At 39.1% G+C, this 15,042-nt stretch overlaps 1 protein-coding gene across 1 annotated transcript in view; it reads right to left on the bottom strand.

Moving 5' to 3' along the window:
• Positions 1–15,042, bottom strand: part of CAPS2 (calcyphosine 2) — a 157,936-nt gene that overhangs the window by 67,179 nt on the left and 75,715 nt on the right. Inside the window, exon 10 of the mRNA XM_082255905.1 lies at positions 13,361–13,435. Coding sequence (XP_082112031.1) covers positions 13,361–13,435 — 75 coding nt within the window. The remainder of the gene's footprint in view (positions 1–13,360; positions 13,436–15,042) is intronic.

Below are 15,042 nucleotides of genomic sequence, written 5' to 3'. Positions count from 1 at the left end.
GATAAAGCCCAGTCATATATACACACTAGCTGCACTAATTATGATGGAAGGGCGGTACAAACCAGGGATTCTACTACCTGAATGTACTTCATGTTGAACATGAGACCTATCATTAGACCTAGACTAATTGTATAGCACACCATCATATCATTATAAAACAAAAAAAAACAAAAAAGAGAAAAGGGGAAGGAAACAATAAAAAATTATTATATTACAAAGGGAAGAGAGAGAGGGAAGGGAAAGGGGAGAAATAGGGAGGGGTGGGATGAGAGAATTAAAAGGCATAAATATATATAAAAACTACAAGTTAAAATTTACACGGAAATGTGTATACGCACTTTAGCATAACAACGCACCATCATCGTGCGGGCACATCCGTATGTAAAGAAGAAAAAAATAAGAAAAAAATACGTATATATACATAATAAAAAAAAAAAAAAAGGGGGGGAGGGGGGGAGAAGTATAATTTCATTAATATGTTGGGAAACTATTCACAGTGGCAGCAATAAAGATAAAAAACCCCAATCAACGTGGATCAATAAAGAACCATAGGGTACAGTCTGCATTTACAAGATGGTGTTGACGTCCAATTCTTCGTTAAGTCCCCCGGGCGAGAGGACATCTAAGGCATATATCCAGTAGGCCAAAGGGAAACCTACTGGATATACGCCTTAGATGTCCTCTCGCCCGGGGGACTTAACGAAGAATTGGACGTCAACACCATCTTGTAAATGCAGACTGTACCCTATGGTTCTTTATTGATCCACGTTGATTGGGGTTTTTTATCTTTATTGCTGCCACTGTGAATAGTTTCCCAACATATTAATGAAATTATACTTCTCCCCCCCTCCCCCCCCCCCCTTTTTTTTTTTTTTTTTTATTATTTATATATACGTATTTTTTTCTTATTTTTTTCTTCTTTACATACGGATGTGCCCGCACGATGATGGTGCGTTGTTATGCTAAAGTGCGTATTCACATTTCCGTGTAAATTTTAACTTGTAGTTTTTATATATATTTATGCCTTTTAATTCTCTCATCCCCCCCCTCCCTATTTCTCCCCTTTCCCTTCCCTCTCTCTCTTCCCTTTGTAATATAATAATTTTTTATTGTTTCCTTCCCCTTTTCTCTTTTTTTTTTTTTGTTTTATAATGATATGATGGTGTGCTATACAATTAGTCTAGGTCTAATGATAGGTCTCATGTTCAACATGAAGTACATTCAGGTAGTAGAATCCCTGGTTTGTACCGCCCTTCCATCATAATTAGTGCAGCTAGTGTGTATATATGACTGGGCTTTATCGGTACTTCAAGTCGTCTGAGGAAGGAGCGTTGTGCGCATGCTCCGAAACGCGTTACGTCATCATAGGTGGACAAGCGGCTCACCGCTGTTGCTGGACTAATCCTGCTCCCCCATTGGACTCTATCGAGGCGGCGTCATCTCCCGGCTGCTGGTTCGGCTGTGAGGAAGAGAGCGCCATGCTACGGGGTTGAGAGAATAACAGGAGAAGCCCACACATTACCTACATGTAAGTGTGCTATATTTTTATTCAATAAATTGTGGTTATATTACTGAGTGGCGCCTGTCCTTTCTAATTAAAAGTTACTTTAAAGCTGTACATATTACAGAAAAGAATGCTGTTATTTTTATTTTATTTGGAATACAAAAAAAGGGAAAGGAGGTTAAAAAAAAAACATTCAACGAGCAATTATTCACAGCAGAAAATTGCAGAACAGTGAACATAATGGAGCAAATATTTTGACAAAATACCAAATGATTTGTAAAATGAATATGGTTTGTAAGAAATTAAACATAAAATTGTTTTAAAGGTAAACTATACAGGTTTGGCCCAGTTGTCCTTCATAGGGAATTCCTGCACTCCTGTAATATACAGCTGAAAATGGTTTGAATGAACTATGAATATGCAATACGCAAGTGACAGTTACACCCTATAATAAGAAGCATCTGAACAAGGATCTTAATTGGCGGAATTACCAGGTATTATTTTACCGAAATTAGCAGTTTTAGGAATAAATGCAGCATTTGAAATTACAATAACATACTAAAGCTGACGTGAGTTTTTAATTAAAAATGAACTCTGGTTGGTTTCCATGGGAGCCCTAAACTTTCTTTATTTATTAAAGCAGCTTCTCTATCTAATTTCTCTCATTCCATTCCCATTCTGCCCCCTTACTCTCAGACAGACGATTATATACTCTGTTTTTGTATTTTTTTAGTTTACTTACATGTATTTTTTAATACTTTTTGGGAAGAAACATGCCTGCACGTGCTTATATCTTGCTAAGGCACGAATGGTATAATAATTTTCACCTAGCCTCCTGGGAACCCACGTCTAGCAACCCAGGAGGCCGTAGGGTAATCTACGGTGCATGGGCAACACTGCATTAAAGGGGGGGGGGGCAGCTGTCTCTTAATGGTTTTTGCAGCCAGCCCCCTGATGATGAGCTGCAATGCTTCCATGTCATTATGTGGCAAGCCCCAACAGAAAAAAAACAGATGACTTCTGATGACATCAGAAAGAGGTGTGCCATGGGACTGTGTGTGCTGCTGCGGAGGATCCCTAGAGAATACAGCTAAATTACTGGGTGTGTAGGTATGTTTGTTTGCCACCACCAGGCTATAGAGTTAAGGGATGGGGGGGGGGGGGAGTTCCTATTTGAACCCAAATTAATGGTCTGTCCATGTAACATACCTTTCACATACGAAGACAGCTGCTCTTCAACTACTCTAGGACAACCAGCAAAAAAGGACTGCCTAAACAGGAATAGGGGCATATAGGTAGTCAATACAATTTAACTAACTTCAGACTTTGGGTGTCCTACACACACCAAAAAAAAACTGTATCATAATACACAGGGTGTGTGTAGTAAGTCCAGTCTCTCTGCCCTGCATCTGGGACCCATCCTCCCAGTATATTATAATTGGTGGCTCTGATTAATCAAAGCCGTCACTACAATATACCCAGAGAAAAAGTCGGAAGCAGTCTGAATCAGTGTTTATATACAGCACTGCTCAAGATTGAAATTATACAAAGATACAAAGTAACATATTGTTACATTTGTGTCTTTCTGTTCATTCATCTGCAGATCAAAGGGATGAACTAAGATCTGCAGAAGACATTAGGCAAAGCAACTTGACAAGTAAAAAAAGTTGTTTTCTTAAATGAAAGGTTTCTGTTTAACCCCTTATTAATGCTTAGCGTTCAATAATCATCCCTAATTAACTTCTTAGGCTCCATTTAGACCTTAGCATATTTATTTACTGGTGTTTTTGTAAGCTTTTTTTTGAAAATTTTTACAAGCCTTTTTAAAGCGTTTTAGAAGTGTAATACAAGTGTTTTACAGCTTCAGCCATTTTTGTTTAGCCAATAGAAAGCACTAGAGGGAGGAGAGGGAGAGGAATTTAGGGGTGGAGCGCATTTTACGAGAGTTTTTCTGTTCAAGTCAGGCGTTTCTATTGAAGTCTATGGGGCCAAAAACGCTTGTAATCTGCCAAAAAGCTCATGTACTTTTCTGAGCTTCAGGCGTTTTGCTTCGGGTAACAGAACACTCATATGTGAACAGGGGCCATTGAAATAAATTGTATTTTGCTTGTTGGGCGTTTTGGAGCTTCAGAGCTGAGCGTTTTACAAGCTGAAAATCACTCAGGTGTGAACAGGGCCTTAGTCTTCTGTCTTCAACTATTATTTTTCAAATTTTTTTGTTTGTTTTTATTTATTAATTATTATTATTATTTAAACAATTTTGTTTTTGTTTAATATTTAATATTTTTACACATTTAACATTTTGTTTATACATTTCTAATTTAAAAACATGCAAAACTGAAAAAGAAAATTATTTCAATGGTATATACGGTAACTTTGTAATGCTTTAAACCGGAATCATAACTTTGGTGTAATTTTAAACAAGTAAAATTACAGAATAAAGTGTGCACATTTATGTGCAGTAACACTATTTATTTTTAAACGAATACTACTAAATAAAAGAAAAGGTGTGTTTTGTTTCATTTTGTTGCATTTTATTGTCTATGGATTGCAAATATATATATATAATTGTTGCAGGAAAATATCACGAAAAATAAAGCCTTGTTTTAAAAACAAATGTTGTATTACCTTGTTATCATTAGTAATGATAAAGTTATTGCTGAATAAACAGGTCCATGGCAGAAATGTAAAAAATTGTTCTGCTTCATGGGGGTGAACAGGTTTAAGAGGCAAAGTGGTTAACTAGGGTATATAATATACAGTTTTTAGATGTGGTGGCTGTATTAGATTTTTTTCTCCAGAATATTTCCCCTTTATTTTTACCAGGTAATTTTGTCCTAGGGTGACAAGCCTCACTCATTGTACTGAATATACAGGGGTGCAGCCTTGTTCCTCTAGCATATACAATGTGTTAGGACTACAGAATACCCCCTTACCTATTTTTTTTGGAGGTGGTAAGAGGGAGAGGTGCTCTGTAGTTCTCAGTTAGCAAAGATGTAAAGCAAAGGAAGTTATCAGCTCACAAGATTTCTGGCATGATCAACAGTTTTTTTTTTTCAAACTGATATAACAAATGCTTTCAATGTTATATTTAACAGACCAAAGGGGAGAAAAAAAGTGAAGTTCATTTTTAGGGTTCACATACATTTTGAAATAACAATAGCATATTTATAAAGGATTGACAAATCCATGCACGTTCACCAGCCTGGATTTCCCTAGGTTTGCCAGATTTACTGTATAAAGCTTACAAAAGGTAAATACCAATGAAAGAATCATCTTAATTAGCAGTAAATGTGCAGGCGAATGCATCATGCATGTGAATGAGCAGTAAGGGTCTCCATCGGAAATCATTGGGAAATACTTGGACTTGCATATTTCAGAAAAGTGAATTGAAAGTGGTTGTAAACCCTCACATATACCCAGTGAAGTGAACAGCTTCAGATGATACACAGAAATAAATCAAATCCTTCTGCATAAGTTTTACTTGTTTATCTGCACTCTTCTCTTCCCTAAACCCCTTCAAAAGGGCAGAATTGTGTTGAAATCTTTCTTCATCTGTCAGGAGCACAGAGGTGGGGGAGGAGAGTCTGCAGTAACAGTGTGTGAGAGCTGATTGGAGGAAAGGCACACACCCCCTCCACACACAGTAGAAGAACTGTGTTTTGAATAGAAACACTGCGTGCTGAGCTCCCCCCGCCCCCCGACACATTTATCTCATGTGTCAGGAAAACTTTTTAGAAGTGAACAAAGCACCCGTAAGAAACAACACTTAGAGCTTTGGAGCGAGATAAGTAAACACTACAGATATATGTGATTTGCACAGATTCCATTGACTGAGGTTTACAACCACTTACAACCAAGTGACATTAAAGTCTAGTTTTTTTTTTTTCTTTTCTTTTCTAAAAATAACAAACATGTTATACTTACCTAAAGATATAATATGTTCAGCAGAAATGTCAATTAATACCTAATAGGTTTGCCAGCTGAACACTTCAAGGCCAAAACGCAATACCTTATAAGTACATATAATCATTCAAGTAGTGCCAAGTAGTGCAACGCAAATAATAGAAATATATAAACTAAAATAAAACATCCACAAAATCATGAATAAATTAATAAGAAGTCCATCGCATAGAAATCCACATATCCATGACCGCTGTGAATAAGTGCTTCCAAATGGGGCATGCAGGTGTCACTGTGAGAATCCCTCTACCACAAACATAAGCAGCCTCTCACCCCCTTGCTAAGACCAATAGGTCTCAATACACCTTCCCAAATGAGGTCACAGATTATCCAGTAAGCACTCGTTGGTAGCGGTGACAGTCCATCTCTGATGTATAAAATAAACAAGGCAATATATAGTGCTCTCTGTTTAATATCAAATTTTAATAAAGCAGGTTAAAAAACCTACAAGAATAGCACTTGTGACAAGTGCAAACGATCAGCGCTCTCAGTACAATCAGTATACCATAAGGATGGCCGTGGGGGACATCACACGTAGCTCCTCCCTGTACGACCTGGGCAAGACTTCGTAAGCAAGACTAGCCTACAGCACCTGGTATTCCCAGGCGGTCTCCCATCCAGGTACTAACCAGGCCCGACCCTGCTTAGCCTCTGAGATCAAATGAGATTGGGCGTGTTCAGGGTGATGTGGCCGTAGGCGAAGTCCAGCCCAGAACGTAACGTGTATGGGGGAGGAGCTACGTGTGACGTCACCCATAGCCATCCCTATTGTAAACTGATTGACAGAGTGCTGATCATTTGCACTTGTCACAAGTGCTATGCTTGTAAGTTTTTTAACCTGCTTTATTAAAGTTTGATGTTAAATGCAGAGCACTGGATATTGCCTTATTTATTTTACATGTCATGGACTGGCTGTCTCCACTATCATTGAGTGCTTACTGGATAATCTGTGACCCCCATTGGGGAAAGTGCATTAAAACCTATTAGTCTCAGCAGGGAGGTGAGAGGCTACTTATGTTTGTGGTCGAGGGATTCTCATAGTGACACCTGCATGCCCCATTTGGAAGCACTTATTTACAGCGGTCATGGATATCTGGATTTTTATGCAATGGACTTCTCAATGATTTATTGGATGTTTTATTTTAGTTTACATATTTCTTTGGTTTGCGCTGCACTACTTGAATTACTACGTGATTATTTATTTATTTATTTCAGGTACTTATATAGCGCTGTCAATTTACGCAGCACTTAACATATACATTACACATTCACATCAGTCCCTGCCCTCAAGGAGCTTACAATCTAAGGTCTCTAACTCCCATTCATACATACATAGTAGGGCCAATTTTATACAGGATCCAATTAACCTACCAGCATGTCTTTGGAGTGTGGGAGGAAACCGGAGTACCCAGAGAAAACCCACGCAGGCACAGGGAGAACATGCAAACTCCAGGCAGGTAGTGTCGTTGATTGAATTGTTATACTTACCTGCTCTGTGCAGTGCAGTTGGTTTTGTACAGAGCAGCCCAGATCTTCCTCTTCTTCGATCCCTCGCTGACACTTTTGGCCCCTCCCTCCTGCCGAGTGCCCCCATAGCAAGAAGCTTGCTATGGGGGCACCAGAGCCAAGCTGCTGCTCTGTGTGTCCATTCAGACATGGAGCTGTGGTGCTGCCCCGTCCCCTTTATCTTCTCATTGTCTCACTGACCCTGATTGACAGCAGTGGGAGCCAATGGCGCCCACTGCTTTTTCTCAGCCAGTCTAGAGGGTCCTTGATAGCCGAGTCTCCTGTGTAACATCGCTGGATCGAGATGGGGCTCAGGAAAGTATTAGAGGGGCTGAGGGGGGCTGCTGTACACAGAAGGCTTTTTATCCTAATGCATAGAATGCATTAAGATATAAAAACCTTCTGCCTTTAGAACCACTTTAAAGTAAAACTTCACTCTCACAATCAACATGGAATATTTGTATTCCTCATGCTGCTATCATTGCTGTCATTAGTAAATAGATAGGAAAGATTTTCATATGTACTTGTTTTAAACTTTTTTTTTTTTTTACATTTCTTCAGTTACTTCTCAAGCTCAAGTAATTATTAGGGGGTGCTGGGGAGGCTGCTACTCACAGGAGGTTTTTTTTTATCTTAATGCATAGGATGCATCTGCTTTTACAACTCCTTTAGGCTAAAGACAGGAAGTAAATTCTTCATGAATCATTTGCCCTTACTCAAAATGGCCACGGCCAGAAATCCTAGGGGGGTGTTTTTCAAAGATTTTTCACCAAAATAAAGCATAGAGACATGGATGATTAGGGAAATTTGCTTTAAATATTAAAAGTTATTTAAACAGTGTTTTTGGTTTGTGGTGCTCAGATGCAGTGAAGATCCGCTTGAGTGCCGGTTCACATATACGCGATGTGAATCCACTGCGGCTTCCCGCATCGCATTCAAACCGCAGGCAGTTCACACTGCCATATGCGAATCGCTGGGGGTGTCGTTAACCTTGTATTGACACCCCCAGATCAGTTCGCATATCGCAGTGCAAACTGACAGTTCGGACATGAATCAGATCGCATTGGTGTGAACCACAATGAAATCCGATTCTGCTGCAGACACAAAAAAGGGTCCTGTGCATGTTTAGTCCGAATCCGATGCAAATTCAGCCATGCAATCTGTATGGCTGAATTTGCATCGCACAGACATCGCACGTGATTTGCAGAGCAGTGCGCTCTGAATCACATGCGATGTCTGACATCACTATAGTGTGAACCGGGACTTAAGGTTGACCACTTTATTCCATGAGCAAATATTACATACAATAGCATTTCCTGTTATCAAATTTTAAAATATATATGTGGAGAATCATTTAGGAAAGGGTGCATGGCCTAGGGTAAACTTTCTGCAACTCTGCCATTCATTTTTTTATATAAAAAAACTGTATATATACAGTATATATATATATATATATATATATATATATATATATATATATATAATATAATAGTATTATATATATATATATATATATATATATATATATATATATATATATATATATATAATATAATAGTATTATATATATATATATATATATATATGCCTTGTAATGATCCCTCTAGCCTGGTAAAACCCACATACATAGAAGGAAAACATGGAAAAAATGAATTCTACGTCCTTGTGTATCCATTACAAAGCAATATAAATAATCCATTTAGAAACAAGCAGTGTTAGGCTGTTCCTTTTGGAAAGGCAAATGAAAGTAAAGCTGCAATGCCTCTGAGGTAATCATTGAATCACTGCGATACGGAGAGGAATTAGCCATTTCAAATCCTTTTAAGAAGAAGCGGGTGGAAAACTGGAGGTGTCTTGTTTAAAAACAAATGTCCCCTAATAAAAATCTGCTAAAGATTCTTAAGATCAAATACGCCTTTATTGGGTTATTTTTCAATCACTTGATAATGTCAGATAAAGGTCACAGTGAAACACTTTCTGCCCTTGAATGTGAAGGCTTTGATGCAGTGACTCAGATGTCCACAGTATAGATTTACATCAGCCTGATATATGAAGCCATGTTTATAGGCTGCAAGCCTGTCATCCAAACATTCAACACAAAAAAAAGAGCCTCTCACGATCGTTCTAAAAGAGCTTATTTATTATGCACTGTTGAGGGATGAAGAACTGTCACACCTTTTACTGTAAAGTGATTGCAGCACAAAGACTAGCTAGCTGTCAGCTTGTCATAGAAATGATTTAAGCTTGTTTGGAAGTAAAACAGAGCATTGTTATGACAGCATTTTCAATAAACACTGGGTCGTATGTTACAGTTCATGCAAGTCACTGAATGAAGTTACTCCTCTATGTCACCAACAGGGGGCAGAAGGCTCTTGCAAGGGTGCAGGCTCTAGCCTGACAACTGACAATATAGACAGGGCCAGGGCTGCTGTTAGAAATCAGTCCCCCACCTCCGGAAAATATCAAATGATATTCCTAGGGACATAGTGGGAATGGATTGGTAATTCATCGTTTCCCCTTATCCATGACCACTGCATACTCTCCTAACCCCAAAGAGAGACTCTAAACCTCCCTTAAAGTGGGTTAATATACACATTTATATATATATATATATAGGAGTCACTTTGGTTGAGGGGCCCGTGGAACCCAGCTTACTTTAGAGAGGTTGGGAAATCCCTGTCTCAGGTCCCTAGGCTCCTCTTATGTGTAAGTCACATGGTGTCTATTATGGGCACAGGGTGGCCAAGGAAATGATGTACTTAATAGACACTGAGTATATGGTTTGGATTACTCAAATGGGAGAGTAATATTTATCAACAATATCTCTCATGAAATATGAAGATTTAATCCCACTTTACACTGTGAGACCTATAGACTGTTGTAGACCGCTGCCATGAAGTCTGTGACTCCTAAATAATGTGTATTCCATGTACTTCAATGTAGGAGATGGACAGACTGATACTGGGGTCTCCTGCCATTGTCTGTATAATAAGGTGTTCTGTTTTTTATTACTAAGGATGATGTGTTATTTTGTTTTAGCTTTGTTGCCGGGCAGTCTTGTCATCCCAGCTGGTTTAGGTGCGCTGAGTTAATTAGCATGTTAATGATAACCTTGTCTAGATGGGATTAGCCATGAGTCATCTGTACCTCGACATCTAACCATTGTGTGATGTTTTGGGTAAATATTCGGCTCATTGTTCATGTAGCGACTGACATACTTCTCAAGTGTATAAACGTCTGTTTCTTGTTCAATAAAGGAATTAGTTGTTTTCAGATACATACAAGCTAAGTTGTCATCTAGTTTTGTATGTAGGGCGGTTGGAATATCGATCTATGTTCAAGACTGAAGGAAGCCGTATACTGACGGAAGCCCACAAACACAGTGTGGGTCAGCGGTTCGGTTATATATATATATATATATTAGGGATGCACCGAATAATCGGCGGCCGAACATTATTCGGCCGAAAATAGAAAAAATAGCACTTTCGGTGTTCGGCCGAATAAGTCAAAAGGCCGAATAATTTTGTGCCGAATAATAGGGCTGAACGATAGTCGATATGATACTGACTATCGTTCTGTGGCCGTAGGCGATATTCATATCGCTGAGGTCACGATATTTACAGGGGGAAGGGACTCGGAGGAGGACAGGAGGACGCACAGACTTCCGTGTTAGGCAGGGGAAGCTGGGACACTTCAGCGGTGAGCATACATACATTACTCACTTGTGCACTGCAGCCCGCCCCACACATTCAGCGAGTCTTACTCTCCTCCCTAGTTTTTTCAATGGCACATTCAGGAAGCCAATCACGCCGTGATTAGCTGCACAGCGAACCAATCACGCGTGCCTTCACACCTGATTGGTTCCGCTGTGCCGCTACCCACGGCGTGATTGGCTTCCTGAATGTGCCATTGAAAAAACTAGGGAGGAGAGTAAGACTCACTGAATGTGTGGGGCGGGCTGCAGTGCACGAGTGAGTAATGTACGTATGTGGCTGTGCTCCTTTCCAGGCTACTACTAGTCCACCTCCAGCCTCCTACTACAACCACTATGAGAGACTGTCTGTCACTGTATAATCTGATCGAGTCCACACTGACACTGACTGACTGTCACTGAGTAATTGATGTTACCACATTAACCCTGACCTGCCCAGTGCCCTGTATCTGCAATTAAAATTTACAAGGCTGCCTGCATGCTTCCTGATTTCCATTCCCAGCATCCTTCCCAATCCCTACAGTGTCACTAACATTAACCCTATGGTACAAGGCTGCAGTGTGCACTGAATCCCATTCCCTACAGTAACATTTAGGGAGAGAGAGAGACATGAGAGGACAAGAGAGAGAGAGAGAGAGAGAGACATGAGAGGACAAGAGAGAGAGAGAGTGAGAGGACGAGAGAGAGAGAGAGAGAGAGACACGAGAGGACAAGAGAGAGGACAAAAAATTGGCAAAATAAATGGAAAAAATGCAAAACACCGCGTTCGGTATTCGGCCTTCGGCCTTCGGCCAAACATTTTATTATTATTCGGCTTCGGCTTCGGCCAAGAATTTCATTTCGGTGCATCCCTTATATATATATATTTTATTGAGAAATCCTAATAAACTTTATGTTTTATACTGTTGGCTTAAGTGCTTAGGGGAACGCAAACGCACCCCTGTTCTGTTAAAGTTTTTTGATTTTTACAATTTTTTTCATTTTTTTAGAGTTGTTATTTATTTATTTAATAAATGTAAAATCAGGTGCGCTAAACATATAAGTTATCACTCTCAAGTGAAAACACAAATGTGTGTTAAAGTCAAAAACCAAAGGTTAATGATAAACATGTAGTGAACAGATGAATATATAAATGATCTAGAAAATCAAAAGGAGATGCTCAAACAGGAGTATCGTGTGCAAGAGGCCCAACAGTGTAGTACAAAATAAAACAATGGTGAAAACATTCCAAGTGAAATCATTTATAGTCCAAAAGGGATAAAGTGACTAGTGTCTGTGCAATTCCAAATGATTTTCACCATTGTTTTATTTTGTACTACACTGTTTAGTGATTTTCTAGATCATTTATATATTCATCTGTTCACTACATGTTTATCATTAACCTTTGGTTTTTGACTTTAACACACATTTGTGTTTTCACTTGAGAGTGATAACTTATATGTTTAGCGCAACTGATTTTACATTTATTATCTGCCATTTCCTTTTTTTGGATCTATGGTTGCAGCTTCACATATTATTTAATCAGCGCACTCTTCACCTATTTACATTATTTATTTATTCATTTTTTAACTGCCCTTTGGGGAGTGGCTTTGGTTAAATGTCAGGGGTCTAAACAGACCCCTGATGTCTCACATTTGAAACAGAGAAAAGGACTGAGAACAGAGATTCATCAGTCCCTTTCTCTGCAGCCTTAGTTGCAGTGGATCCACAAGCGCCAGCAATAATGCAGTACAGCTGTCCCTCCTGCTCAGCAGGTGGCGGGCCCCCCTTTTGAATTGATGTGGCCCAGTACAGGAGGGCTGGCTGTACTGCCTTATCAGTGGTTCTGGACAAGGCTAAGCCCCAGGAGCAAATCATAGAGCATAGATAAGGGAAGGACAGCCTGGAGGTCAGGGCGGGCAGCATACAGGTGTATTCAAGAAACAAACAGAAATTAAAGTAAAAGTAACAGATCACAAAAAAACAGCCAGGTGTGGCCAAGATGCAGCCAGCTTTGATCAGGTAAACACTAAGGTCCCTTTCACAGGTGCCTCTGTGAAGCAGAATCTGCTTGCTAGTGATGAACCGAACACCCCTGGTTCGGTTCGCACCAGAACACCGCGAACAGAGGAAAAGGTAATTAGAACAAACACACCCCATTGAAGTCTATGAGACTCGAACCTCGAAAATCATACGGCCTCATTTTGAAGGCTTAAATGCAAGTTATTGCCCCAAAAAAGTGTATGGGGGTCTGTGTACTGACCTGGGGAACATGTACCAATAAAAAAAAAGTTTTTAAAAAACGATCATTTTTAAAGGAGCACTGATGTACTGATTTTAATGAGGCTTAAAGTGAAACTATAAAAATAAAAAATTCCTTCAAATATTGTGCCTGGGGGGTCCCCTGAATGTGCCTGTAAAGTAGTGCGTCTTTACGATGTATGTATAGGGGGTATGGAGTTTGTATGTAGCCTGCTGCAGCTATACTGACATTTCTAAAGCAAAAAATGTCATATACAAATATACATACAATACAATAAAATACAATATGCATCTATGGGATGCATAAAAAAATTATATCATTTTTTCCAAGACAACATTATCAAAAAAGAAATCTGGTATGTCATAAAAAAATTTTTTTTAAATTAGTAATGTATTAGTATAGATTCTCAATGATGTTATTAAAGTTTCATTACCTGCATATAATTCTTGCATCAAAGCATAGCTTGTGTGACAACATGTTTTCCGTTAATGTTGACCTTGTTTTTATCCTGTATATAAAGTAAGAGAACATTATACATTTCATATTTCTTTAGGCTACGTTCACATGTTAGCGTAGTGGACCGCGGGCAGAATCACAGCGATTCTGCCTGCGATCCGGAAATCATTGCAAATCGTAGGACAGCAGCGCACAGGCGTCCCGCGATTTGCAATGATTTCCAGATCGCGGGCAGAATCGCTGTGATTCTGCCCACGGTCCGCTACACTAACATGTGAACGTAGCCTAAAAATACAAGACATTACACAAGTTTTTTTTCACTATAGTACTCAGCAGAGACCAATAATGCTATTATCTGTATTTTACTAAAATGATACAGTTAAAGCTGTTGTAGCACAATATTTGATGAGGGGTCAGATTTGGGCTCACTGATTGATGCCCATGAAAAAGATAATATTCATGATAATGCTACTGATCATGTGCACAAATGCAAACATTAAATGTGCATTCTATGTATTCTATGACAAAAATTTTTACTTAATCCTTACCTTTAGGCATGCAGCTAAATATACAGATTAAATACATATATAAGCTGTTTTAGGTAAGAAAGCTTACTTTCATAAACTTTTTTTAATTTTTTTATTTGGTTTATAAAGCACAAATGGAACAACTTTGATAATGCTCATAGACAGGGTCCCACCATGGGTCCCACTTGGTCCATTGGACCCAGGCAGCTCTTGGAGAGGGGCAGCAAATTGACTCCCAAGATTTTTTTTCCAGCAGTTTTGTGTGTCATCAGTTTGGGGCGTGTTACGGGTGGCATTTCTCCATCTCATACTGCCGCCCGTATTGCAAACTGATGGGGCCTTTTGGTAGACGTGATTTTTTTTTAGGTGGGGGGGGAGGCAGCATTTCATTATTGGACCCAGGCAGCGCAATGTCTTGGACCAGCCCTACACATAGATTAATTTGTGAATATTCTTTTTCTTATCCATATATGAATTTTCTATGCATTTTATATCAGAGATTAACTTGGTGTTTTTAGGTTATTTAACCACTTCCGGACCAGAAGGATTAACCCCCTTAACCACTTAAGGACCGAGCCTATTTTTGACACATTTTGTTCACAAGTTAAAATCAGTATTTTTTCCTAGAAAACAACTTAGAACCCCCAAACATTATATATATTATTTTAGAAAAGACTCTGGAGAATAAAATGTCGGTCATTGCAATCATTTTTGTCACGCGGTATTTGCGCAGCGGTCTATAAAGCGCCATTTTTTTGGAAAAATTTTGAAAAATCACATTTCACTGCATTTAAAAAATACTAAACAGTAAAGTTAGCCCATTTTTTTTGTATATTGTGAAAGAACATGTCACGCCGAGTAAATAGATACCCAACATGTTACGGTTTAAAATTGCGCCCCCCCGTGGGATGTCGACAAACTACGGTCAATAGAGATCTCAATCTGCGACGCTTTAAATTTATTTAACGGTTACCAGTTTAGAGGTAGAGTGTAGCTCTTTTTTTTAAATTATTGCTCACACTCTGGCGATCGCGGCGATACCTCACATGTGTGGTTTGAACAGCGATTTCATTTGCGGCTCGACTTGTGTATACGTTTTTTTTTGTGCGCGAGCTAACGGTGACGGGGGCGG

Source organism: Pelophylax lessonae (assembly GCF_965119305.1).
Source record: "Pelophylax lessonae genome assembly, chromosome: 4".
NCBI lineage: Eukaryota > Metazoa > Chordata > Amphibia > Anura > Ranidae > Pelophylax > Pelophylax lessonae.
Note: the sequence above shows the minus strand (reverse complement) of the source record. Positions and strands in the feature narration are given on the sequence as shown.